The 26,712-nt window shown below is 52.5% G+C and overlaps 1 protein-coding gene across 1 annotated transcript; it reads right to left on the bottom strand.

Annotated features, from left to right (window-relative positions):
• Nucleotides 1–10,332: 10,332 nt before the first annotated feature.
• LOC134499785 (very long-chain specific acyl-CoA dehydrogenase, mitochondrial-like) lies at nt 10,333–21,255 on the bottom strand. The gene is made up of 19 exons (XM_063306618.1): nt 21,150–21,255; nt 19,729–19,847; nt 19,023–19,130; nt 18,290–18,362; nt 17,852–18,084; nt 17,369–17,513; nt 16,895–17,024; nt 16,657–16,782; nt 16,176–16,374; nt 15,962–16,066; nt 15,657–15,743; nt 15,251–15,313; nt 15,038–15,139; nt 14,355–14,452; nt 14,117–14,189; nt 13,547–13,619; nt 11,839–11,911; nt 11,662–11,737; nt 10,333–10,543 (listed from the first exon to the last, which is right to left on the bottom strand). Exons 1-19 carry the CDS (start codon nt 21,253–21,255, stop codon nt 10,406–10,408), a joined length of 2,127 nt encoding a protein of 708 aa, XP_063162688.1. The 3' UTR covers nt 10,333–10,405.
• Between the last annotated feature and the right edge of the window lie 5,457 nt (nt 21,256–26,712).

Raw genomic sequence — 26,712 nt, 5'->3', positions numbered from 1 at the left:
ATCACGGCTAAGGGGGTGGGATCCGCATTATTCCCCCAAACATGCTGGAAGGGAGAAGCTCAGCAGTTTTGCACAGGAGGAGAGGGTTTGTTCCTGGGCCGGTTTGCCCAAGTCCCCTGGCCCTTTACAGCATCATCCTCACGGAACTAAGGAAACCAGTCATTAGGCCCCGGACACCAAAGAATTACAGAATCACCAATTGTCCGTGTGACGGGTCACGTGCATGCATTCAAGGGGTGTGACTGAAAGAAGCGGTGCCCGCAGCACATTCTAGCTTTTTTCCCCTTTTGTCTTCACTTATAAGACAGAAATCATTTCAGCCAAGCGTCATAAAGACAGTGGAACAGCTTCACTCACATTCTGCACTCTTTGCAAACAGTTGCCCCCCACCAAGTGATCACAAGGCACAGCCAGGTGCAGAAGTACCCAATAAGCATTTTTTCCTGCTCTCTAACCTGTAATTTTAGAACAATTAAGTAAAGATGTCTTAGCCAGCTCTGATGTGAGTCAAATATATGTATGTACCTAGTACATATGTGCTTCTCTGTGTTTCTAAATACTGGAACTGCCAGCTAGATTAAGAAAGGGCTCACAGATCATAGTGGCAGACTTTTGTTTTTCTCAGCAGGTGAATTAGTCCCTCCTCCCAAAGGAGCAGAGGCACATTTTGGGGATTCCTGGTTGCACTTCTTCTAGACTAGCAGGTAGAGGCCATGCTCAGTGAGGCAGCCCATCAATCCTGTGGCCCAGGTCATAGATAACAACGTTGAATAATACCAATCCCAAGACAATCCACTGACTCCTGGGCTCTCTAGTGGGTTAGTCAGTTGGCTCTGTGCCTTCCAAGCCCCACTTTAATGAGAATGCTGAAGTCTGTCCATTTCTGTGGCACCTCAACCGAAATAACTCTGGGTGGCTTTGTTCACTGAGGCAGTCATCCTGTTAAAGAAGGAGATTAAATCTGTCTCTCATGACCTATTTTTGGCAAAGATTCTTAGCAATCGTGGCATCTTTAAGATGCTTTCAAATAGCCTGTGTTATTGTCTGCTGCAACTTGATGTTAAGCTTCCTTGTCAATCATCCTCTTTTTTCAAAAGAAGAGAACCTCTGTAGGTCAGGGTTGAAGTGTGCAGTCCTTGGTGCTCTCTGAGCCTTGTTTGCTTGCAGATGTTTCATTACCCAACTAGGTCACATCAGCAATGCTCTTCTGCCCATGATAACCATGGTTTGGCCTTTGTCTGCAGGGAGGATGGAGATGGTTTGGTCCTTCTTTGGGTCTTTGCGGGCTGCTCCATCCTCTGCTCTGAGCAGGTCTTGATTCTGTATCCTTCTGGTCTGTGGCATGACCGTCTGCCTGATGCTCTCCGGGTCTCTGTGGCAAGCCCTGGGGTTTCAAGTGCTGCTGCCGAGGCTGCAAAAGATGGGTTAACGTCTACGTTATAGCTGAGGCCTTTCCGGAGGATCCGGTGTTCCACGGTGGACAGAGGGCAGCTGGACACGTTGACTGCCCATTCGGGTCCAGGTCCCTCTTTGTTTCTGGGGTTTCGCTCGAGCAGTTGGGTTTCAAGTTGGGTGTTCCTTTTTTCAGCTTGTCTCAGAGGTGCAGTTTGGCGGTGGCTGTCAGCATTTTTGGGGTCATGGTTTGTTCCAGGTGCTCCTTGAGGCTATCTGTGGTGTGCTGGTATTTGCTTGGTCTGAGGTGAGCACTGATGATGTTGCCTAGTCGGGCAATGAAATGTCTACGAGCGAACAACCAGGCCCAGAGAGCACCACGGGCTCCATCTTCTTTTTTCTCATTCTTAAAGAGCCCATTTACTCTTCTCCAGTCTTCTCAGCACCTCCAAGACTCCTGAAGGGTAATTGACAGAGGTCCAGTTAGCTCATCAGCTGCTACAAATAAATGTTGTTGTTTATTTGTTTAGTCGCTTCCGACTCTTCGTGACTTCATGGACCAGCCCACGCCAGAGCTTCCTGTCAGTCGTCAACACCCCCAGCTCCCCCAGGGACGGGTCCGTCACCTCTAGAATATCATCCATCCACCTTGCCCTTGGTTGGCCCCTCTTCCTTTTGCCCTCCACTCTCCCTAGCATCAGCATCTTCTCCAGGGTGTCCTGTCTTCTCATTATGTGGCCAAAGTATTTCAGTTTTGCCTTTAATATCATTCCCTCCAGTGAGCAGTCTGGCTTTATTTCCTGGAGGATGGACTGGTTTGATCTTCTTGCAGTCCAAGGCACTCTCAGAATTTTCCTCCAACACCACAGTTCAAAAGCATCGATCTTCCTTCTCTCAGCCTTCCTTATGGTCCAGCTCTCGCAGCCATAGGTTACTACGGGGAACACCATTGCTTTGACTATGCGGACTTTTGTTGTCAGTGTGATGTCTCTGCTCTTAACTATTTTATCGAGATTTGTCATTGCTCTTCTCCCAAGGATTAAGCGTCTTCTGATTTCCTGACTGCAGTCAGCATCTGCAGTAATCTTCACACCTAGAAATACAAAGTCTTTCACTGCTTCTACATTTTCTCCCTCTATTTGCCAGTTATCAATCAAGCTGGTTGCCATAATCCTGGTTTTTTTGAGGTTTAGCTGCAAGCCAGCTTTTGCACTTTCTTCTTTCACCATCATAAGGCTCCTCAGTTCCTCTTCGCTTTCAGCCATCAAAGTGGTATCATCTGCATATCTGAGATTGTTAATGTTTCCTCCAGCGATTTTAACTCCAGCCTTGGATTCCTCAAGCCCAGCATGTTGCATGATGTGTTCTGCGTACAAGTTGAATAGGTAGGGTGAGAGTATACAGCCCTGCCATACTCCTTTCCCAATCTTAAACCAGTCCGTTGTTCCGTGGTCTGTTCTTACTGTTGCTACTTGGTCGTTATACAGATTCTTCAGGAGGCAGACAAGATGACTTGGTATCCCCATACCACTAAGAACTTGCCACAATTTGTTATGGTCCACACTGTCAAAGGCTTTAGAATAGTCAATAAAACAGAAATAGATGTTTTTCTGAAACTCCCTGGCTTTTTCCGTTATCCAGCCGATATTGGCAATTTGGTCCCTAGTTCCTCTGCCTTTTCTAAACCCAGCTTGTACATCTGGCAATTGTCGCTCCATGAATTGCTGAAGTCTACCTTGCAGGATCTTGAGCATTACCTTACTGGCATGTGAAATGAGTGCCACTGTTCGATAGTTTGAACATTCTTTAGTGTTTCCCTTTTTTGGTATGGGGTTATAAGTTGATTTTTTCCAATCTGATGGCCATTCTTGTGTTTTCCAAATTTGCTGGCATATAGCATGCATTACCTTGACAGCATCATCTTGCAAGATTTTGAACAGTTCAGCTGGGATGCCGTCGTCTCCTGTTATTAGCGATGCATCTTAAGGCCCACTCAACCTCACTCTTCAGGATGTCTGGCTCTAGCTCACTGATCACACCATCAAAGCTATCCCCGATATTGTTATCCTTCGTATACAGGTATTCTGTATATTCTTGCCACCTTTTCTTGATCTCTTCTTCTTCTGTTAGCTCCTTGCCATCTTTGTTTTTGATCATACCCATTTTGGCCTGGAATTTACCTCCGATGGTTCTAATTTTCTGGAAGAGGTCTCTTGTCCTTCCTATTCTATTGTTTTCTTCCACTTCCGCGCATTGCTTGTTTAAAAATAATTCCTTATCTCTTCTGGCTAACCTCTGGAATTTTGCATTTAATTGGGCATATCTCCCCCTATCACTGTTGCCTTTTGCTTTCCTTCTTTCTTGGGCTACTTCTAGTGTCTCAGCAGACAGCCATCTTGCCTTCTTGGTTTTCTCTTTCTTTGGGATGTATTTTGTTGCCGCCTCCTGAACAATGTTGCGAACTTCTGTCCATAGTTCTTCCGGGACCCTATCTACTAAATCTAGTCCCTTAAATCTATTCTTCACCTCCACTGCATATTCCTTAGGAATATTAGTGAGCTCATATCTAGCTGATCTGTGGGTCTTCCCTAATCTCTTTAGTCTGATCCTAAATTGTGCAATAAGAAGTTCATGATCTGAGCTACAGTCAGCTCCAGGTCTTGTTTTTACCAACTGTATAGATGTCCGCCACCTTTGGCTGCAAAGGATGTAGTCAATCTGATTTTGGTGTTGTCCATCTGGTGAAGTCCATGTATGAAGCTGTCTCTTAGGTTGCTGGAAGTGTTTGTTATGCAGAGTGAGTTTTCTTGGCAAAATTCTATCAGCCTATGTCCTGCTTCGTTTTGTTCTCCCAGGCCATGCTTACCTGTAATTCCAGGTGTCATTTGACTGCCCACCTTAGCATTCCAGTCTCTCATGATGAAAATAACATCTCTTAGGCGTGTTGTCCAGCAGGTGCTGCAGATCCTCATAGAACTGCTCTACTTCAGCTTCTTCAGCATCTGTGGTTGGGGCGTATATTTGGATCACTGTGATGTTAGATGGCTTGCCCTGAATTCGAATTGAGATCATTCTATCGTTTTTTGGATTGTATCCAAGCACTGCTTTAGCCACTTTACTATTAATTATGAAGGCTACTCCATTTCTTCTGTGGTCCTCTTGTCCACAGTAGCAGATCTGGTGGTCGTTTGATGTGAAGTGGCCCATTCCAATCCATTTCAGTTCACTGACGCCCAAAATGTCTATCTTTAACCTTGACATCTCACCAAGAACCACATCCAATTCGCCCTGGCTCATAGATCTTACATTCCAGGTTCCAATGGTGTGTTGATCCTTAGAACATCGGATTCGCCGTTCACCACCAGCACCGTCGGCCGCTAGCCGTCCTTTCGGCTTTGAGCTAGCTGCGTCATCACGTCTGGGGCTAGTTGAACTCATCCTCTGTTCCTCCCCAGTAGCATTTTGACCATCTTCCGACCTGGGGGTCTCATCTTCCGATGGTATACTGACATATCTCTGGTTGTACTGATCCGTTTAGTTTTCACGGCAAGAATACTGGGGTGGGTTGCCATTACCTTCCCCAGGGATCACGTTTAGTCTGACCTCTCTGTCATGACCTTCCCATCTTGGGTGGCCCTTCACGGTTTAGCTCATGGCATCATTGAGGTGCTCAAGCTCCAGCACCACGACAAGGTAACAATCCTTTGCTGAAGTACAAATAAATAAATGAAGAAATCATCACAGCCTGGGGACGTGAGGCATTCCAATTAGCTAGAAGCTTTGCCACATCCGTACTGACCTGCACTCCCCACCGTTATCATTCCCAGCCTGTTCCACTCAGATCACTGTTTGGATGTAAAGTTGGGCAAAATAGAAGTCGAGTTCCTCTGCTTTCCCAGTCCTCTATTACGATTTCTCTATTGGGAGTAAGAAGCCCACACAGGAGTGGCTGAACTAACAGCTGTAAGAACCCTGTCCGCTTCCTTAGGTTCAAACTCCTCCCAGGTAACCGTGCAAGGCTCAGCCCCGTAACCCCCACAGGCCCTGCATCAAGGCTGGAGTTCAGCGGAGAGCGAACCTGAGCAACTTTCTCCACCAGATGCTCAGCATATTCCTTGCAGCAACCCTGACGAGAGACCCCAGAACTACTCCCTCCAGGGAGGGTCCGGGTCACCTGAAACAAGGCCACTGGGTGGCCATTTGTGGACATGGTAAGGGCAGAGAAATAATTCTGCCATTGCTGCAACAGAAAAACCAGGCCAGGTGTATGACCGCTGTTAAGCACCGGGCCCTGGATGACTTGGGACAGGCCCATGGCTGTCATGGTGCCCATGAGCTCCTGAGCCACCTCTGACCCCACCCCTAGGAAGGCAAGTTGAAGCCCCACAAGACCATCAGCCTGGGGAACTCCACCGTCAACCAGCCTCGGAGTCAAGGAGCTCGGGCAGGGCGGTTGCCATGCAGCAGGGTGGCTGGTACCATAGCAACAGTCCCAACTGGTCCCTCTTTGAGCCAAACTTAACCAACAGGGACTTGCAGCGCCCCTGGATGCCTCCACCACCTTTTCTTCATACAAAGCCTGTTCTATCTTAATTCCTCTCTGGAATTTCTTCTATTTTTTTTCTTCTCTGTTAATGGCCAGCATGTAGAGCTCTAGCGCCTTTCCACATTGTGCTTTGCTTGCTGGGCCTCTGTACCTCTTTTTACTCTTCTTTGGACCATCCTCTGAAGGAAAAATGCCTTTCTTTTGGCTGCTGCACATCTCTGTTTGCTGGTGGCTGCAGCGCTCCAAAACGCCCTTCTCCCACCCATGTCAGGGTTGCTGCTTTATTGGCAACTGCCATGCTGCCATTGGGGAAAGGCTCAGGTGGGGGGGAAAGAAGGCAGCCCACAGGCCAACACTGGGCAGCATCACTTGACCAGGAGTGGCAGTGTATAATTAAGCATCATCAGCATACTCATGGTACCACGCCTTGTGCTGCCAGATTACTTCTTCCTGCAGTCTCGTGCAGATGTTGAAGAGGAGGGGTGAAAGATCTGAGCCCTGAAGTAACCCACATTGCAAGGCCCTAGGGCTTGACCTCTATCCCCCAACCCTGACAAACCTGCCACAGAGCAGCGAGGAGAAGCACTGCAAAATGGGGAGGAACTGATTCCAACTCAGTCCTGCCAAGACTGGGTGGCTGTAGATATTGGGGTCCCATGGAACTGAGGATTTTCCATCTATAGCACTTCTTCACTCAAGAGTGGTGTGCAATTTGGGGATGACCTTGGACTTTGCACCACTCCATGCACCCAGTGCACCCCTTTTTGGACCAGGAGGCCCTTCAGGTAGTCACTAATGTCCTAGTAATCTCAAAGCTTGACTTTATAATGCATTCTACATGGGTCTGCCCTTGAAAGCTACTCAAAGCTTCGACTGGTGGTACAGGCAGTGATGAGCATAGTGCGGCATGCCCATATAATACCTCTGCTCTAGTTCAGTACACTTCTGGGTGTGATTCAAGATGCTGGTTTTGACCTATAAAGCCCTACATGGTATAGGGCCAGGTTATCCAAGCCACCATCTATCTCCCACAATTAAGCAAATCACCCGTGGTCATTAAGCAAGACATCACATGACCGCAACTTGTGATTTTACTGCTGGCTTTTCCATTGACTCTGCTTGTCAGTGAAGCCATTAGTGGACAGCTAGGACCACTGAATGGAGCAGAGCTTAATACAGCGAAAAGACGTGCACAGAAAAAGAATATTATCTAAAATAGTATTAATTAGCACGTTAGAAAAATATAGGTTGTTGATCTTACACACTTAACCTACCGAAGCATAAAGAATTACACACTTAGACAAAGTAGGTTCAAAAATAAGCAAAAAAAAAAAGTCTTACTCATTTATTTGGTCCAGTTACATCCATTCAGGAAAAATGATTCTTGTTCTTATTTCTTCCCCTAAACTTAATTAACCCTCAGCCCTCATTGCTGCTGAAGGCTGTATGCAGAAAGGGGGACCCTCCTGACCCTAGGCCCATGCATGGCCCCCAGATGGAAGGAGCAGCAGCAGCAGCAGCATGCTTCCTTCCCAGATGACGGAAGGAGGTAGGACTGAGGAATGTGGGAGGGGCAACAAACAGCTTCCTCCAGAAGCACGCAGAGAATTGCTTCCTAGAACCAACTCATCCGCATGCTAATGAGGCAGGCTGATTTGCTGGGGCCTCCAACAGTCAGAAACCGGCTCCGAAGCACACAAACAGAGATCATGTGACTGCAGGGTACTTTGACATTCATGAACACCTGCCAGTTGCCAAGTGTCCAAATCCTGATCATGTGACTGCAGGGATGCTGCAATGGTCATAAGCACAAGGACCAGTTGTAAAGTTAATTTTTCAGCACTGTCGTAACTTCGAACAGTCGCTAAACAGGGCAGTCATGAAGCAGGGACTGCCTGTATCTTATCTGATGGCTTTCTCCAATTTCATGAGGAATTACTGAACACTCTTTTTGAGTATGATTTTTGATTGACTTAATTGTCACTCTAACCAGCCCCATTTAATCAGCTTACTGATCAGCATGTTGTAAGGTATTTTGGCAAATGCTTTGCTATATACAATGTCCAGAGCACTTGCACAATGTCACGTTAAGTTACCCAGTTGAAAAAAATGAGGTTTTATTTCGCTATTTCTTAATTTCATCAGATTTGTTATAGCTGCCCACTCCAGTGGACTTTGGGTGGCTTACGAAATTTAATACTATATTAAAACAATTAAAAACAAAACAGCACAGACTGAAAGCAACCATTAAAACAAAGCCTGACAGCCTCCCCTAAAACACACGAGCCCCAGGCCTGGGACCAGAGCCAGGCCTTAAGGGCTTTCCAGAACCCAGGAGTGAGAGCACTGTCCAAATCTCGAGGGGATGCTGTTCTGGAGCCGGGGGGGGGGGGGGGCTGTAGCGGAGAAGGCGCGCTTCCTCAGTTCCACAGGATGGCAACATTTAATGGAAGGAACCCGGACAGGCAGAAATGATGGAAGACTGACCGGGTTTGTTCCTGCCAGATCTTTGCTGGTACTTGCTGCCTTTTTAAAAGGTCCTTACAGACCCTTATGTTTAGGATGTTCCAAGAATCAGGATCCTCTGCTACAGGATGAGGGTACCCTTTCGAGGATCCTACTTTCCTGAAGGCTCCCAATGGGAGAAGAGTCACTCCCGAGGACCTGCATCAGTCACTGCAGTGGACCTCCTTGCATCCTGACTGCACGCAATGAGAGAGGGTCAAGTGGAAATCTGCTGAATTCTCTTCTCTGTTCCAGAGACAAGTCCATCTCCTGGGTGAGGCCATATTAAGAACCCTTTTGTCTAGGGTTCCTTCATCCTCTCCTCAACTCTCCTTTAATGCGGTGACTGAGGGCAGAACTACCTGTTACACCCACCTAAAGAGTGGCTGCAAACACAGTCTGTGGGTTGCATGTAGCTTCTCACTTTGCAAAGCCTCCCTCTGAGATTCTGGCTCTGCCCAGGCTTGAGATCAAACGTCCATCTGATATACCCAACTGCACTGTACCCAACTGAGCTGGCTGGAGCAAATTCAGCCTGCAGGCAGCTAATGGCCTCCAAAGCCTTACTGGGCCTCTCCCAGCCTGGCAGCTTCTCCCTGCTTTGGGGAGTTGCTGGAGGCTGCTAGACTGGAGGAACCAGCCTCTTCTACCCCAATTCCAGCGCTCCCTGTTGGTTCCTGCCATCCATTGTTGGATGGCAATGAAGCCCAGCCAGCCATTGTTAGGCTGCTAGTGAAAGGGGGGAACTGCTACTCAGAGTAGGCAAGGAGAAGGGCTAAGCTGCTTTAAAGGGATCCAAGTCTCCAAGGCCTGAAGGAGGCAGCAGCTTGGAGGGACTCCCTGGGGAGGAGCTCAGGGCTCTGCCCTGTCCAGTGTGGAACTGGAGTGTTGGAAGGGGCCATGGAGGTCATCTCAGTGCAAGTGACCGTCTGTCTGCAGATCTCTGGCAAAGGAGAAATCACCACTTACCCCTACACTGAGAAAATGGGTACGGTATAAACATTAAAAAGTACTTATCCCAATATAGCTCTTGGTTGTTTTATTCCCTAACAAAATACTTTTTCCCTATCTCAGAACAGAATGAGATCCTTAGTAGACTGTGCTCAGAGTCTCAATCCCAAACAGCTATTAGAACAAGAGGGAGGCCACAGGCAGGCAGGGCAGGCAGGGCAGGCAGGGCAGACATTGCATGGGTGGGTGGGTAGGAGAGACCTGGAGCCCATTGTGTGGCTTGGCAAATGCCAATAGATCCTGGAGTCTGCTTCGTGGCTTTGCAAGGGTGGACAGCCATGCGTGGTCAGATCCCTGTGACACTCTATGGGACCAGAAGTTGAACTTCAAAGACGCAGGATAGGAAGAGCACGGATGCTTCTGGGTATTGGAGAAGACTCCTGAGAAGACCATGGACAGCCAAGAAAACAAACCGATGGATCATCGAACAAGTCTACCCAGAATTCACCCTTGAGGCACAAATGCCCAGGCTGAAATTATTCTGTTTTGGAAACATTATGCAAAGACCCAGCTCTCTGGAGGAGGATCTAATGCTCAGGACGGTGGAAGGAAAGAGCAGAAGCGGATGGCCAGAAGCAAGGTGGAGGGACTCAGTTACGGTGGCAGTGGGGGCGCTGTTGGAAGGACCAAGCTGGAGATAGATGCTCTGGAGGAGGTCTATCTCAACTTGAGGCACATAATCAAAAAAACATCTGGCCAAAGCTCTGGGCCTTCCCTGCAGCCTGCGCTGCTTTGCCAATCAAGGCGGGGCTGGGACTTCTTTGGTGGCCAGATTGGTCCTTGCAGGAAAGTGAGGGAACTGGCTTCATGCATCTTGAATGCCAGTCGGTCAGTTCTCCAGATTTGAAGAGTACACAACTACAAAAAACTCCAGCAAATCATGTGAAGGCGACTTTAGTAGAAAGCTAGTATAGCCATTTATCTGGCTCCAGGCAAAACACAATTCCCGTTTTAAAAGCCCAGTGGATGGGTGGCCACGGTGCTCTTGTCCCGCACCAAGGTGTCTGAGATCAGCTTCATGCTGGTGAAGACCTCTTCCCAACTGGCAGATTTGGCTTCCCGCAGAGATGCGCGCACTCGCTGGAATGCCTGCATGGAGAGGCCAACCTGGGTCAGTCACCCCAAGCAGGGGAGGAAGCCTCCACCAAGAGAAGACGCTCTGCAGTGTTTTTATGGGGCCTCCTTGCCAGCAACCAGATGTTTATGAACATGACCCCTTCAGTAACAGGAAGGAGGAGACAACTGGGGATCTCTGGCAATGCCAGGAGCTGCTCCACAACTGCTTCTCTGTGGTGCAACGCTCCTTGAGTCTTGGGGAGTAAGTCTACCCGGGAAGAGACACGCCTCAGTAATATGGTGGGGCTGTGGCAGCTGGTGCTCATCTGCCTTGCAGCTGTTCAGGTCCTCCCTCAGTGGCTGGCTGGAAGCCGTTGAGCTGGAGGGGTTGCACAGCGCCTGCCCTGGGGAGCCACCCGTGTTCCTTGGGCCATGGGGAACTGCGCCAAGAGGCAGGGGCAAGGGCGACAGCCAGGTGTGGGCGAGGCGCCCTCGGGCCCAGAAGCTCTTCTTCTCCTAGTCTTCCCAGTTCTGAGTCCTGACCTGGATGTGGACACCCTCCTGCAAGCCTCCCAGACTGCCGGCGGCCACCCATCCAAAGAGGACCTCTTGGTCCCAGCCTTGCTCCCCAAAAGGGCGTGGCCCCTCCCAGCCACCAGTCTGCGCTTCTGTCCCTGCGAAGGGGTCAGGAGAGGGAGGGTGTCTGGGTATCCGCTGGCTTAGTGCGTCCTCGGGCCAGTCAAAGAAGTTGTGATCCATCCGACAGGGGCAGGGGTGCTCCTTCAAGCCCAGCCCATGGCAAGAGTCACAGTTGTGGCTTTGGCACTGAACTGGGCTCCAGGAAGGCCCACAGGAGAGGCCGGAGGAGGCTACGGCCACTGCCAGGGGCTTTGCTGGAGGCCCAATCCCCCACAACTGCCACTGGCGGGGGAGCAGGGGCTGTTGTGCTGCATCGTGCCTGTGCTCCGTGGCTTGGGTGGAGATGGACAACAGCGGCTCTGAGTGGGAGGCGGAGGAAGGTGGAAGATCAGAGCCCAGCAGGCTTGGAGAAGGGCCCAAACAGTCTGGGGCAAGATGGGGAAGGAGCCAGCCGGGAAAGCGGCTCTGGCCGAGAACGAGTGGAGCGTGGGAGTGGCCCCTCTCCGTCCTACCTGCTGGCACCACGTCTGGCACAGGAGCTTCTCGTGTTGAGCAGTGGGCTGTCCCAGGGAGAGTGCGCGGCTGGCCCTGGAAGAGCAAGATGGGGCTCATGCGAGCGTGGAAGGCATCCACTAGAAAGGTTGAATGGGCATCCTGTGTCCTGTCCCATCCCACCTCCTCCCTCCTACCTGGACAAAGCCACGGCCATGGCGTAGGTGTCGATGGCTGCATCTGCCACACGCCTCAGGTGGAACTGCTTGTCTGGGGAGAATCCGGGAAGGGCGAGTCAGGCGCATCAGCGGCTCTCCCACGGCACCCCACACGTTTCTGGCTCTGCTTCCTCAGCAGCAGCAGCAGCAGCACCCACTTTTGCTCTGGGCTGCCAAGGTCCTGCAGAACAGCCCGTTCTGGGCTACTCAACCATCGTGCCTTCCCCCACCCCCATTTCCACATTGGTAACCACTATCTGGCTTGGCCAGGGCAGTGAATTCAGCCACCTGGAAGAATTGGGCTCACTTCTGGGAAACCACGGCAGGTGGATGCCGGTTGCATGCTGAGCTGCACCCTTGTGGGCACACCAAGGGTCCCCCTGCCATTCTGAGGCTGGGCTCAGTCAAAAGGCTCTGGGGGCAAGGGTGGCTGCATGACCGCAGCAGGAGACAGTACCCCAGAGTAGCCGTCATCAGGCGGAGGGTCCTGCAGACAGGCCATGAGGGCAGCTGCTTCTCAGACATTCACGTGGGCATGGAGACACCCACACCAACCCGGCTTCCTCCTCGGGGGCAGGTGGTCCGTTAAGCCACAGATGGGGTCAGCAGTTGGGTTACAGGAGGACTCAACTGGAATTACACATTGTGCTAAGCCATGGTGTGCCTCACCACGCTATTGACTAAACCAAGTTGGCCAGGCTCTGACACATTAAGCAGAAGTTGCGGTTTGTAGGGCATGATGGCTGCACTAATGCAACCTGATAAGCCATCAGGAGTTGTTGCCTTTGGCTTAGTGTGGTGCACGAATCAGGACAGGGGCAAAAAGGAGATGCAAAGAGCAGATCGGGAAGGAGCTGGCCAGGACTGCAGTGGGAAGGCCCCGCTGAACTAAACCCGGGCAGCTCTGGGAACCAGGAGGAAGGCCCCTGCCCACATCCCCACCGTATCACGTGATCTCCCTCCCTCCTGTGCTGGGGCTGCTGGAGCAGGACAGCCATGTTAGTCTACGGTGGCAAAAAATCAGGAGGAGCCTGGGAGCACCTTTTCTGTCCAGCCCACTTTATTCCAAGGCGGAAGCTTTGTGAGCTGCAGTTCACTTCATCAGATGCAATGGGGCAGCTCAGCCAGTGTAGGATTAAAGTGGGGTGAAGCTGGGGTGGGGGGGCAGTCAGGGAAGACAGGTTGGTGAGGTACAGGCAGTGAGATGCCAGACAGATTACCAGCACCTTAACCTGAACAAAAGGGTTTGGGCAATCTCAGAAGCTCACCAAGTGTCTAACAAATACAATGAGTTTTTAACACACTACAATGGTTAATTCTGTTCCCTTCCCCACTCCCCAACCCCTCAAATCCTACACCGGACTAGCCCCTCCATGCCCCTGAGGAAGGTAGCTGCAGCCCAGGAGAACTTCTGCCTTGGAACAGATTGCCCCTCAGAGGGGTGCCTCCACTTCAGTGCTGGGGCTTCCTGGTGCTGGGAGAGGGGGGCAGGCTGGCTTCCCCACGCCGGTGCTTCCCCCAGGCCAGCAGTTGCCTTCCCAGCTTCGGCCACCGGCAGGCTGCGCTCCCTTCGAGCGGGCTTTGCCTTGCCACCAGGAAACCGGCTGGGGAATGATCCAGAAGACCAGATGTCCTTACGATGAGTGCCAGGGTCCCCAGCAGCCCACCTCTCCCACCAGGCCTGTACCGGTCACTGCTGCGCCGTACTTCAGGAGCAGACTTTCGATGGCTTCTCCAAACATCTCGACAGCCTGGGTGACCTTGCGGAGAAGGAGCAGAGAGAGAGAGGCTGACCTGGCTCATCTCCCTGGAGCTGGCCGAAGGTGGCCCCGAGGGACCCCCCTGGCAAGGGCTGCAGCCTCCCTCGCTTCTTGCACATGAGTGGCTGGGGCCTGAGGCAGGGGTAGCTGTGGGGACAGGGCTTGGGCATCGCCTGCTTTCAGAGGAGGAGAGGGGAGGGAAGCCAACTTCGCAATGTGACTGCTCCCCTGCGGAACGGCCAGGAGCAGTGCCTGAAGGAGGAGGGGCTGCTTCTGGGAGACCCTTGGTGCAACTTCCCTTTTAACTCTGGTTCTCAGAAAGAGAGTTTGGGGAGAAAAGGCTTGAAGAAAAGCTCCAGGAGGGGCGCTGGGGTTCCTCTGTACACATCTAGGGGCAATTCAGAAAGCAAAGCTTCTTCAAAAGGCTGCTCGGCTGCCAACCTGCAGGGGCCCTCAGAGGAGTCTCCCTGCCCTGCTCGCCCTTGGTGGGGTCTCACCAGAGCAGCACAGTCGTCCAGCTCCGGGTGCACAAGGCCCTGCAGCGTCTGGCCACTGGGGATCCCGACTTTGCTGCGGGGGAAAAAGACATCAGGGGACAGAGCAGCAGCAGGACATCAGAAGTCCTGTGCGTTAGAAAAGAGGGGGGTCCTGGGCCAGGGGCCAGCAGCTCATGGGGGGTGTCCCCAAAGGGCCTCCGCAGCTCTGGATTTCCTTCCCCCAGGGAGCGCGCCTCACCGTTTCATTCGCATCACCATCTCCTTGCGGATGGTCCCAATGTTCCCCAGGGGGTCAGAAAGGTCCTTCTGCAGGCTCCTCAGGGTCCCACTGGCATACTGAGGGCAGAGAGGAGTTTCTGTCCCAGGGCAGCCTCCCAAGGGGGCTGGAATTGCCCCTCTGCACTTTCAGAGCACCGGGCATGGGAGGGGGCTCTGCTCCAGGGGGCGGGAGCTGTGGCCCAGTGGGGGGGGCAAGAATGTGCTTTGGCCTGGGCCCCCGGGCACGAGAGCCGCTCTGCCAGGGCTCCAGGGGCCAGCCGCTGCTCGACACCTCACCTGAGACAGGAGTGCCCAGGCAGGCAGCTGCGCAGGCTGAAGCGGCAAAGGAGCGGAAAGGGGTTTGCTGCTCAGGCAGCGGTGACAGCAAACAGCAGCTTCCAAAGAGAGCCGGGTTGACTCCTGAGGGCCCCCTCCTGTTACAGCCCGCCTGCCAGGAGCCACCCAGAAGTGGCTTCTCCCAAGCGGGGGGTGGGTGGGAATCCCAGCGCTTCAGGCCCCAATTGCCCCGGACCGGCTGCCCCGGGAGGAGCTCTGCTGTGATGCCAGAGGGGGCAGGATGGCCACTCAGCTAAGTGGGGAGCAGCTGAGGTCCCCTGGGAGCAGCCACCTCTCCGCCTGGCCTCCGAAGGTGGCTTGACTTGCCTCAATGCCTGACAGTGCCACGAACAACCGGAGGATGTCGTTGGTGCCCTCAAAAATGCGGAAGATCCTCAAGTCGCGCAGGACCTTCTCCACTCCTGTCTCCTGCCCAGGGAAACCAGCCAGCCTGCACGTGGTCCTGCTGGGCCAGAGCCAGCCTGGGAGGAGCCAGCCCTCTTCCTGACCTGGGAGACCCCATCCAGCCCAGGGACTTACCTTCATGTACCCCATCCCACCCAGTATCTGGATGCCCTCATCCGTCACAGTCCAGGCTGCCTCCTGGGGACACAAACGGTGAGGCTAACTGCCCAGCCATGCAGGCCAACCCCACCTGTGGCCAAGCAGTGCCCCCAGCTCAGGGTCCAAGGAGGCCCTGGGGGGCTGGAGCTGATGGCCAGCAGACCAGCGAAGGGACCTGCTTAGAGCCACGCCACCATGAGCCAGCCAGGGTGCCCCTTAGCCTGGAGGGGGCTAGTCCTTGGGCAGCAGGGTGCCAATGGCCAACTTGCCTAGCCCCACACCCCTCCACCCATTGAGGACCAAAGGTGAATCTCCATGGCTGCTCACCCTCCTGGAAACCCAGGCTCCAGCTGGCCTTCCTGCCCCCCACAGAGCCACTTACAGAAGCAAAGATCTTGCTGATGGCGGCCTCCAGCTTGTAGTCGGGCACCTTCATGTCCATGTTGGCGCTCAGCACGTAGGCCATAGCCTGCAAGGGGTAGGGGCACTGCTCGCCAGCTTCATACCATGGCCCTGCCCTCTGAAGCTGTGCCCCTCTCAAGAGGTGGGGGGGCTGCAGCAGCCGCTTGAAGCCCATCTTACAGGGGACCTGATGCTGACGAAGGACCAGGGGGAGCGCAGGAGCAAGTGGGGAGCCAGGGGTCACAGCAGTGCAGGAGGCAGAGTGGAGCTGACAGGCTGCCTCACCTCAGTCACGTACAGCAACATCGCCATGTGTGCCAGTTTCTCCTGAATGGCGCCAAATTGGCTGATGGCTCTCCCAAACTGCTGCCTGTTTGCTGCGTGGTCCACCTGCGGATGCCCAGAGTGAGGAATCCCTGGAGGGAGGGTGGGAGGGGGCCCCCTTTGCCTAGGCGAGGCACCACATCCCATGGGCATACTGGCCTCCCTGCCAGCGTACCGCCTTGAGGAGGACTCCACGCATGGTGCCGGCCAGCGCCGAAGCCATGCCAAAGCGGCCGTTGTTCAGGATGTGCATGGCCACATGGAAGCCTTTGCCGAGCCCCCCCAGCAGGTTCTCCACTGGCACCTTCACGTCCTCAAAGTAGACCTCTGCTGTGTTGGAGCACTTGATCCCCATCTTCTGCTCCGGAGGGCCACTGCAGGGCACAGGGACAGAGCTCGTGAGACCGCAGCTGCAACCTCCACCGCTGCTGCCAGAGCCAGTCCAGGACCAGCTTAGCTGGGGTACCCTCCCCCTCTCCCTCTCACGGGCACCTGACTGGCAAAGGTGGCAGCCTTCTCCAACATCGGAGGGGACGGCATGGCTGCCCAATGATGAGCATTGGAACGGAGATGGGGAGGAAGGAAGCCTGCTTGCCCAGGGAGTTCGCTCAGGGCTTTGCAGATTCCTTCTCTCCCCCAGGCCCCCCTCAAGTCACCTGCTGACACCCCCAAAGGCTCGCTCCACTATGAAGGCCGAGATCTTGTCATTTTCCTCGCCTGTGGTGACGTTCTTGATGCGAGTCTTGGCAAACACGGTGAAAATCTCAGCTGTGCCACCGTTGCTGGAAGGGAGACGAGGCAGATGAGGCTGGCTGCTGGATGGAGCCCAGCAACCAACTCAGCTTGGTAGCCCTCCTGCTGGCCTCTTCTGCTCTCCGTCTCTATCTCCCTCACCTGATCCAGATCTTGCTCCCATTGAGGGTGTAGAAGCGCCCGCAGGGACTGAGCTCTGCCGCCGTCTTGATGGAGGCCGCGTCTGAGCCACTCGACGGTTCGGTCAGGCAGAAGGCCGCATATACTTCACCTTGAACAAGAGAAGGAATCCCTGGTCTTGCTGGGGGATGGGGGCGCCTTGCCTAGTGCCCCCACCACTTCCTCCAAGGACCCCTCACAACCCTCCTGACCTTCAGAAATGATGCCAGTAGGCTAGTTCTTGCCTCCATGAATTTTTTTTTTGGGGGGGTGGGGGTGGCAAGAGTCCAGACCTAACGGATATTCACACATATGCCAGGTACAGCTTTCCCACCGCCTGGGTCTGAACTGTGTTGCCTTCGCTAAAGAGACACTTCCCCATCCTGTCCCCAAGTATCCCCTCCCCCAGTATTTGGGCCACTGGGGGGGTGTTGGGGGATCACTCACTGAGCCTACCAGATGCCAGCTTGGGGAGGTATTTCTCCTTTTGGCTCTTGGTTCCGAAGAGAAGGATGCCCTTGAAGCCAATAGACTGGTGGGCGCCAAGGGTGATGCCTACGCCTAGATCGTGCATCCCAACCACTTCCACCATGCGAGCATACTGCAACAGAGGAGGACACACACCATCAGGGAGGCTACAAGCAGCCTATCAGCCAGCCCCCACCCCCCACCCCAGATGGTCCTTCTGGTCTCCCAAAGTAGGAACAAGGCAGGATGGCACTGACTGGTCTTCCCACCCCAAGAAGGTGGACTGACTGCTCCTCCCTAGGATATTGGCCAAGGACACAGGAGCAGACAAAGAGGAGGCATCCTGCCACTGCCTCTGGACTGCCCCTTTGCCACTTCCATATCTGGTATTGGTGGAGATGCCCCAACCCTCAACAGTAGCTCTGGCCATATGGCTGGGGACAAGGGCCCAGTAGTCTCCAAGAGTCTCACCTGGGTGTTGGTCAGCCCGATGCCCCCCAGCTCCTCAGGCACCTGCAGCCCAAAGCAGCCCATCGACTTGAGCCCCTCTATGGTGTCCTGCTCAATGCTACCCAGTTCTTCGTTTGCAGCTGCGTCGTTGACTTCCTGCCCAGCATTCAAGCACAAACAGAGCGAGCACAGCCCTCCTGCCAGACTCTTTCTCGGGTGGGTCCGGTAGGAGGGAAACCTTTGCTGGGGCTTACCTCAAAGAAACGGACACAGGGATCCACCATGGCCTGCAAGGACTGGACCTCCTGCGGCGAGAGAGCTGAGGGCAACAGAGAAGCTGCCAGGACAGGAGGTTCACTGCCAGCCTCGGGCACCCAGAGGCTGGTCAGCTGCTCCTTCTGGCAGGGCTGGGTGCTCAGCACCCCTTTAAGCTCATCCTCTGAGCCCTGGCCCACCTACCTGAGGGGAAAGGAAGGAGGTTTGCAGGAGCCAGGTGTCCGTTGAATATGTTTTCCACAAACGATGTTGATTCCTGGAGGAAAAGAGGGAGATGGGCGGTAACAGAAATTTGAAAGAAAGGAAGGAAGGAAGGAAGGAAGGAAGGAAGGAAGGAAGCAAGCAAGCAAGCAAGCAAGCAAGCAAGCAAGCAAGCAAGCAAGCAAGCAAGCAAGCAAGCAAGCAAGCAAGCTTTTGTTCAGCCTGGCCTGCAGAAGGCAGTCCCCACTCCCTTTTTGTCTCCCACACACACACAAACATACACAGACACTTCTCTCTGGCTAGTGGGGAGCACGTGGCAAGGGCCCTCCTGCCAGAGCATTTGGCCTGTTCCTTCATGGACCAACTGGGAGCTGGTGGTTGTTGCCTGAATCCTCCCCTTGATTTGGTGTCATCTGCCAGCACTGTCCATGCTGGGAAAGTGGAGATGCTGGCAGGTTCCTGACCAAGCAGAGTCCTGAAGTTCTCACATCCTGCACTGCTACCAGGGGCCAGAAACACTTCACCCCCTTCTCCCAAGACAGAGCTTGCAGCTGCTTGCTTCCAACCTCTTTTCAGGTGGCATCTCCATGGTGCCCCTAGGCTAGAGGGCACAGAAGGTACCTCCTCAATTCCTCCATCCTGGCCTCCAGGGACCAAGGTGGACAGAGTCAGTTCTAGAGGAGATGTGGTAATCTTTCTGGCCAGTCCTCCTTACCTTCTTGGTTCGTCTGGAATATTTTACTTTCTGGTCAGTCACAAAATAGGAAGGAGACAGCAGCCTGCGAAAGGAGGTGCTATCAGTCTTGGAGGGCAGGAATGGGCTCTGCCACAAATAAGCCAATCACAGGTGTTGTGTGAACCAGGGCCCTTGTGTGTTTTGCAGTTTGTAGCCTTATAATATATTTCAGGGCAGAAGTTGCTGAGTTGTGACTGCTTCTCTAGACCCAGCTGTGTCTCCCTCACACATGAACATCACTACTGTTCTGGGCACTGCCTTCCCATGGTCCGTCTCGCCCAGCCTGGCCAGCCTTCAGGTGCAGTTCCCTCCTGGCCAGCTCTTTTATTCCCTGACTGGCAGGGCCTTGGGCGTCCCTCCAAGTGGCAAGGGCACACTCCTCCCCAGCTGCCCGTGTGAACCCAAAGGCTAGCCCATCGAAGCTGCTCCAGGACACAGAGGCTCCGATAGGTTTGCTGACATCGGTGCAGCAGCCTCACCCAGAACAAGGCTGCTTTGCTGGGATGTGTCTTCCCCCCTCTTCTGCTACCTGTACCAAACAGAGCTGCAGCGGGAGGGACCTTGTAGGAGGAGAGCCGTGTTAGTCAATGGGGCAAAGAATCGGGCATTAGTTAGCACCCTTCTGACTAATGAACATGCTAAATGCATCTGGCAATCGTGTCTTGGATTACTGAGCCAGAAATACCTGAGCTTGGACTTGGACAGTGACTGGCTCCACAGCTGCCTCCACCAGTCCACAGTCGTCCTGCTCCACATCAGCTGCATCATTCTTTCTACCGCTCTCGGAGAAGCCCAGGCAGGACGCTCACTGTGGGGGAAAGAATCCCAGGCGAGCCATGTCTCGTCTGCAAACCAACCTTCAGCCTCCCCTCTCTGTTATCTTCTGCAGCCCTTAAGGGGCAGCTGAGGTGACGTGACCCCTTGCCTGCCCTCTGTCTCCAACAGCAGGCCCTCACTGCGGGGGAAGGACAGCCTCCTATGAGAAGGGGACGCCACCCATCAGCCCTTCAGGGTAGACCAGATCAGGAAACTGACTCCACAGGACAATTCTATTAGAACGATACTCTATTGAGAGGATCTGCCCGTGTTTCCCATCCCTCCCTCTTATACCCCAGGGACTGGTGGGGGTGGGGTGGGGTTAGTCTGAGTCTCTCTGTGACACTCTGCAGCCTCGCTGTACAGAACATGTGGTGTTTCCCCAACAGCCTCTGGATGCCTTCTCTAAGGTCATCACCCTGGCTCCCCAGAGCAACCCTGCCTGGACTTACTCACAAGGCACCGTAGCACCGTTTGGCTCCAACGTGCGCTGTGGAACTAGGCTGCCTTCTGCAATATGACATCATTACCCCCAGATGAAGCTTTGTGACATCCCTTGGCACTTCAGGGTGAAGTTCTGTGACCTCATCCCGTGGTGTGGAATTTCCCTGGTCTGGAATGAATTTTTTTTAAAGAAGAAACATACCAGTTGGCTCACATATCTCTGAAAGTAGTTGTTGGAGGCCCTGAAGGGGAAAGGAGGTGAGGCAGCAAGGTGGACACCAGGGGCTGTGCCCCGCGTACCTCATCCTCTCTCCTGCGCTCAGCCTGGCCTACTTCTGCAATCCACTTCTTAGCCACTTCTCAAGTAAAAGAATAAACCATTCAGAATACTAGAAGCAGCTCCAATACAAAAGCAACTTTTAACAACAGCAAATGCTATTACCCCTTATAAATAAAGTCCAGGAAGAATGGAGAGATGTTTGGTACTTGCCAGAGTAGAAGGGCAGCTAGAAACAAAGAAATAGAGAAATAAGGAACCTGACTTGCAAGGAGACCTTATGAGGTAGGCGAGACAGAGGATGGAGAGCGTTGGTTGAGCACCCTGTTGCGTATGCTTCCAATAATAGTTATCTTGCTGGCAGCACAGCAAACAGATTAGATCTCCCAGCCCATAATAGTTCCATCTTGACTGGATTATCTGGATTACCCTCCCTCTCCCCTATGTGGTGCCCAGTTCATGAGTTCCAGACCCTCCTTCTGAATGTTGGGTGGGGGAGAGCAGACCAGCAACCTACTGGTGACCGCAGCCCAGACTTTCAAGGGGTGGACACGAACAAAGCTACCCACAGTCCAAAGGCTCAAGTCCCTCTGAGCCACTTTCTGAAACCACTGGTGTCACTGTAGCAGCAGGCTCTCCAACCGAACCGAGCCAGGCTCTGCTGGAGGAGACCATCGTTGGTGGCATCAAAATCACAGAGAGGTCCAGTAGAAATAAGAGGGCTGTATCCTCGACTATCCCAGGTGAGTCATCCACTAGGATGACCAAGCCTGTTTCTGCCCCCAGATCAGAGTCAAATTTGGATCAGAGTTAATTAAAATCATTATATTCTTCCAAGAAAAGCCAGATTTCGAGGGGCCCCTGCCAGATCCAGAACTTTGCTTCGGAATGGAAGGTCAGACATAGAACAATAGTTACCAGAGTCTTCTGAGTCGAGATTTGGTTTGATTGATGATTGATTTCTGATTAGGGTTTCCCTCTTGCCAGAAATGTAGCAATTTCATCCAAGCATTTGTGAGGCGGAAGCGGCTATTCACCGAGGCCAACTGGAGTCGAATGTCCTCCTGATGAGCTGAATGACTCTGTGGCCCCAGCTGCCTGAATAGTCCCAGGGTATCTAGAAGGCCCCAAACAGGCAGACATCATGCCAGCAGAGGGCTGGTCTCTTCCAGACTTCCAAGCTGGTGATGGTGCCAGCAGAAATTGATCTACCCAGGCACCCCAGAAGGGCACAGTTGTGGGACTTCTGAGAAGAGCAACCAGCTTTTCCAGGAGAGCCTCAAGGGCTTTGACCTGCCAGATGCCAGCCAAGAATTGTCCTGAGTAGAAGAGAAAAGGCTGGATATCCTTCCTTCCCAAAGGAAATCCATGTCTGGGTGCACCAAACATTCTTCAATTCCAGTTTAGTTGGCTTTAGGGCCTGAGGAGTTGCTCCATTGCTGCCACTGATTAAGAATAGGAGCCAGAATTCCTTGCTAGTCAACTGCAGATCACCCAGAGATGTAACCATAGGTTCTGATCTACCTTCTGCCAGCTCAGATAATGTCCTACTTGTGGCAAGGAGTTTCATTATGTGACCTCTTCTTTACCTTGGATAACCCCAAGTTGAGGCATTATGAACAAGGTCATGTCTCCACTTCCCCAATACCCTTCCAGATCATCCAAAATGTATAACATCTTCATATTCCTTCTTACTTGCCTTTTTTTAGAGGCAAAACCCTTCCACGTGGCAGCCACTCCTTGCATCGAGCTGACGGGGCCCCAAGATCACGCTGACATTCTTTTCCCACATCTATCCCACTGCTGGCATGGGGAGATGGGGGCCAGAGCGGAGGATGCCCTGCAACTTGAATTATGGCCTTGGCAGTTTGATCTTCATTTTCCCTCCAAATTATCCTCAACTCTGTTGGAAGTCCTGGCAAATCCAGCATGCCTCATTAGCATGTGAATTAGCATGTAAATTAAGTTGTCCCACAATGCAACTCCGAGGAAGCTGTTTGTTGCCACTCCCACTTCCTCTTTCTCTCTTTCCCCTTCTTCCACCCAGGGAGAAGCAAGCATGCTGCTCTGCTCTCCGTTCATCAGGGCCATGTGCTTGGGCCTTGATGAAGGATTCTGCCCCTTTCTTCCACACAACTGTTGGCAGCTGTAGGGCTGAGAGTTTAGGGCAAAACTAAGTATTTAGAAAGCAAAGAAGAACAAAGGAACTTCATCTTTTCCACCAAGATGGATGTAACAGAAGCAACAATAAAGTAAGAAAATCTTTTACTTATCTTAACCTAATCTGTCTAAGCATGTGATTCTTTATGCTTGGGAGGGCTGAATGTGTAAGATCAATAACCTGTATTTCTCTGGCATGCTCATTGAAGCTATTTTAAAGATAATCTTTTTCTGTGTTAGCTTCTTAGCTGTGTTACAAGCTCTGCTCCATTTCAGTGGTTCTAGCAGGCCACTAAATTGGCTTCAAACTCAGAATGTGCCTTTTCCCCAAAAATGGCCTGCTGGGTCAACATTTCAGGGTGTTACCACAGCAACCCCGCCAAGGTGATGGGAGGATGCTTTCTCCCCAGCTTCACCTTGTCCTCGCCTGCAGCATGTTTCATCTGCTCTTATAAGATACAGCTTGGAGACCTTCTTTGGCACTCATTCTTGTGGTTTTACCATCCTATGTAATAGCAGATTTAGTTATGTCACTTTCCACATCTGGCTGCAGACCATTCATGAACAAGGCATCAGTCCTCGTACAAACCTTTTGAAACCCATCTCTTTCCCTTTCCGTTATGAGAATTGCCGTTAAAAAGTTCTTATGATAGAAGGAAATGTGGAGAGTCTGATAGTGCGGCGTTACATGGGACTGTTATTGTCCCATGTAACGCCGCACCACCCAATGTACCAAGAAACTCCACCTCAACTTAGGAAATGGCCCTCGAGTGGCTCCCCCTTGGGCCATTCTACCATTCTGCTCCAGCATCAGTCAGGCCATAGACACCTCCATTGGCCCTGAATGGATTTTAAAAAACTGGGGGCTTTTACTTAAAAACATCAAAGGGAAGGCCCTGAGAAACAAAATGCCAGCCTCCTGCATTGTCTGGGCTGATGACAGCACCTTGGAGCCTCATGGAGTCCCCCGCTTAAAAAGTAGACCTGGTGGGCTGCAACAACCCATCCCTGGTTTGGAGGCAAGTTCATCCGGTCACAGAAAGGCTCCGGTGGTGGGAGCTTCGGGGGACCAAAGGAGGCAGTCTCTTGCCTTCTGGGAAACAAGGAGGTGGTGGACTGGCCATGCCCAACATAGCCTCCATTTTGTGAACTGGTAACCTCCCCAGTGGCAGACATTTTCTAAGAACAGCCCTAACATGCATTCAAAATTACAAATGGTTGGGGATCCCTTTTTTAGAATAATTGCCAAAGGAAATAATTTTTTCTGAGTTTCCCTATTTTTTGTTTTGACTCTCTAAAACTCTGAAATCTTCCTATTACTAATTGTATACCAGTTATCTGGAGTAATTTCCTGATTTCTTTCGCACTCTTTTGCTGTCTTCAGACAAGCCACCATACAGAATAAGGTACTTAAGTCATGTTATTCCCTTTGAACATGAAACAGAAATGTAATTTCAACTGACTGGTATTTATTTATTTTCACATTTCTATCACCACAGTCCAAAGAAACTTGGTGGCTTACATAGTCTATAGAAACCAGGGAAAACATCCATGGTAAAACATTCATAAAAAGCACCACCCAAACGTAAAAATACAAACAATAAAAACAGAAGTTAAGGATGGCTTAATATAGTTAGGGGAAGCTTCTTTGAAAAGACTCCATCTTTAAAAGCTCTGCTTCCTTGAATGCTTTGGCTGGAAGGTTCAGATGAGGGCCAATCGACCTGCTCCAGTAGGATGTCTCTTTCTAAACCTTGCTTTCATATTTCTTTGATTTTGGCTGGCTTCCTGCAACACACTTAACTTGGTGTAGAATTAGCTGGTTTTCTGGATTTGCACAATACACTGAACTCTAGCCAGACAGGCTGGGTTTGCACAATATGCAGAGGGCCTTTCCCCACTATCAAGTTAAAATGTCATCCACCCGTCCTTAAGGAGGCAGGGAGCCACACCAGCATTAAAAGTGCTGCTGTCCTTGCCCATTCCTCTCCTGCCTCTGCTTTGGCTTGTTGCAAATGGTGCTGCTGGGACCTCGCAGGGCAGGGCTGGTTAAGCAAGAGACCTGGTGAAAAAAATACACAAATATTGCATCCTCCCCCCTCCCCCGCCTGCATGGTGGTTTTTGATCTGTATTTTTCTCTAGGTCAATGTTTTTAACATTCTTGTAAGCCTCCCCGAGGTGCAGAGGGTGGTCTGAGAAATCCAATTAATAAAATGCTGAACAAATGAATGTATTAACATCAGCAGCCGATGGGAAACCACCTGCCAAGGGGGGGTGAACGTGGGCAGATGGCTGACCCCCCTTCCTGTGCCTCGGAGCCGGGCCCCTCAAGGCAAGGGCAGCGACCCAGGCAGCTGGCTCTGCTCGCTGGGGCCCAGCAGCGGCTCTTCCTCCTCCCCACCCACCCCCCAGGGCCGCCACGCAGCTGCTGGGAAGCTCTGAAAGAGCACCAGACCCGGGTGCAAAGCGGGCAGGCGGAGCCGTGAGCAAAGCAGAATCTGGTCACGCTGCCCGAAACCAACTCCGAAGCCCGAGCAGTGGGCGGGGGGCAGGCCGTGGGAGCCGCTCTCCCTGCTGCAGAGAGAAAGGCGGGAGGTGGGAGGACCGGTGAGGAGGGACTGCCCCCCGTCCCCCCTCACCCGGCTCTCGCGGACCCTAACCCTAACCCTTCAGGCACCCGGTGGAACAGAGAGGGAGGCTGACAGGCCGAGACCAGCCTGAGCCGCGGGGGCAGGAAAGGGGTCCCAGGCCCAAGCCCTGGCCTGCCCCGCCCCACCGAAAGAGGCTTCAGAGAGGCGAGCCCTCTCGTTCCAGGCTCTCCTCCACAGCCGACCCTCCACGCTCTTCTTTTATCCTAAAGCCTTTGCCTCTGGGAGCTTCAGTGCTGCAGCTTCCACCACCTCTGCCTCGCAGATTTGAGGACCCACTACTTTGCCACTGAACAGGACGGTGTGTGACTAGACTGCCAGGAGGAGCAAGCAATGCCTTACTGTCCCTGAGCTATAATGGGTGTGTTGTAGGAATAACCTGGTTCCCTCTGCATCCAGGTAACACGTAGCCTGGCCACGAATGAATGTTGAATTCCAGCTCCCCCAGATTGCTTTATAAGTCTCTGGTAGAGCAACCCCCGTTAAATAAACCTAAATAAATGGTGAATCTTAACTCAATTTTGTCTCCCCTCCACCCAGCTTGGGTCTTGTCCAGGCAATCTGACTCTTCCCCAGGAGCCTTTAGCAGTCCTTCTCTACCTGCGCAGCGCCCATCATCCACTGTCCTTGGAGGGGCCTGATTGCCTTTTCCTGGCCTCCCCACAAATTAACTCAGCCTTTTCCAGTTCTGATGCCTCTCCTGCTATCCATCCCCAAAATCAGTGTAAAAGCCAGAGTGGAGCTGGCTGATGGATGCCAGGAACACTGGGTTGGGGCAGAAATAAACGAGAACCATGACTGTTGATCAACTCCTTTAATGCACAAAGGTCTAGAACAAAACCAAAGTGGGTTTGACAGATGGCTGTACCCACCAGTCCAGCCATCGACCAACATTCATCTTCTGCCCCTCCCATCTTGAGGAGGTTGATGGCTGGTGACACTTGGGAGGATGGGAGGGCAACGAAGCCAGGGAAATTCACCAGTCTGCCCTTCATACTCCCTGCCTGTGGCAAAGAAGACCACTGCTATTTGGCACCCTCTTTCCCGTGGCAGGGTAGGGATGGGCACTAAGCAGCAAATGTTCTGCCAAGATAGATCAAGGCCTGGGGGAGCACTTTAACCAGGGTGTGAAAAAGAGCCCTGTGTCAAGGCTAGGAACTGGCAGTCGCAGACTGAAACTGGTTGGGTTCTGCTTTGAGGTCCTGGTGAAGTCTTGGGCAAAAGCGGCAGCTGCAGAGAGCGGGGCGGGGCAGGGTGTGGCTGGGAGACTGCCCTCCAACCCCATCCTTTCTAAAATAGTTCCTGTCAACAAGTAGGGACTTC

The sequence above is a fragment of the Candoia aspera genome, chromosome 6, assembly GCF_035149785.1.
Source record: "Candoia aspera isolate rCanAsp1 chromosome 6, rCanAsp1.hap2, whole genome shotgun sequence".
Classification (NCBI taxonomy): Eukaryota; Metazoa; Chordata; class Lepidosauria; order Squamata; family Boidae; genus Candoia; species Candoia aspera.
The sequence above is the reverse complement of the archived record's forward strand: the minus strand, read 5'-3'. Positions and strand labels throughout refer to the sequence as shown.

Bases quoted from the DNA above. Each gene is read 5' to 3' on its own strand.
- LOC134499785 (XM_063306618.1), bottom strand. From the start codon at position 21,255: ATGGTCTCCTCCAGCAGAGCCTGGCTCGGTTCGGTTGGAGAGCCTGCT. The intron at 18,085-18,289 runs GTAGGTGGGCCA...CGTTTCTTTGAG, and splicing joins CCTCCTTCCTTTCCCCTCAG to GTAAGCCCCAGCAAAGGTTT. The intron at 15,140-15,250 runs GTAAGTCCCTGG...TTCCCTGGGCAG, and splicing joins GTGGGATGGGGTACATGAAG to GAGACAGGAGTGGAGAAGGT.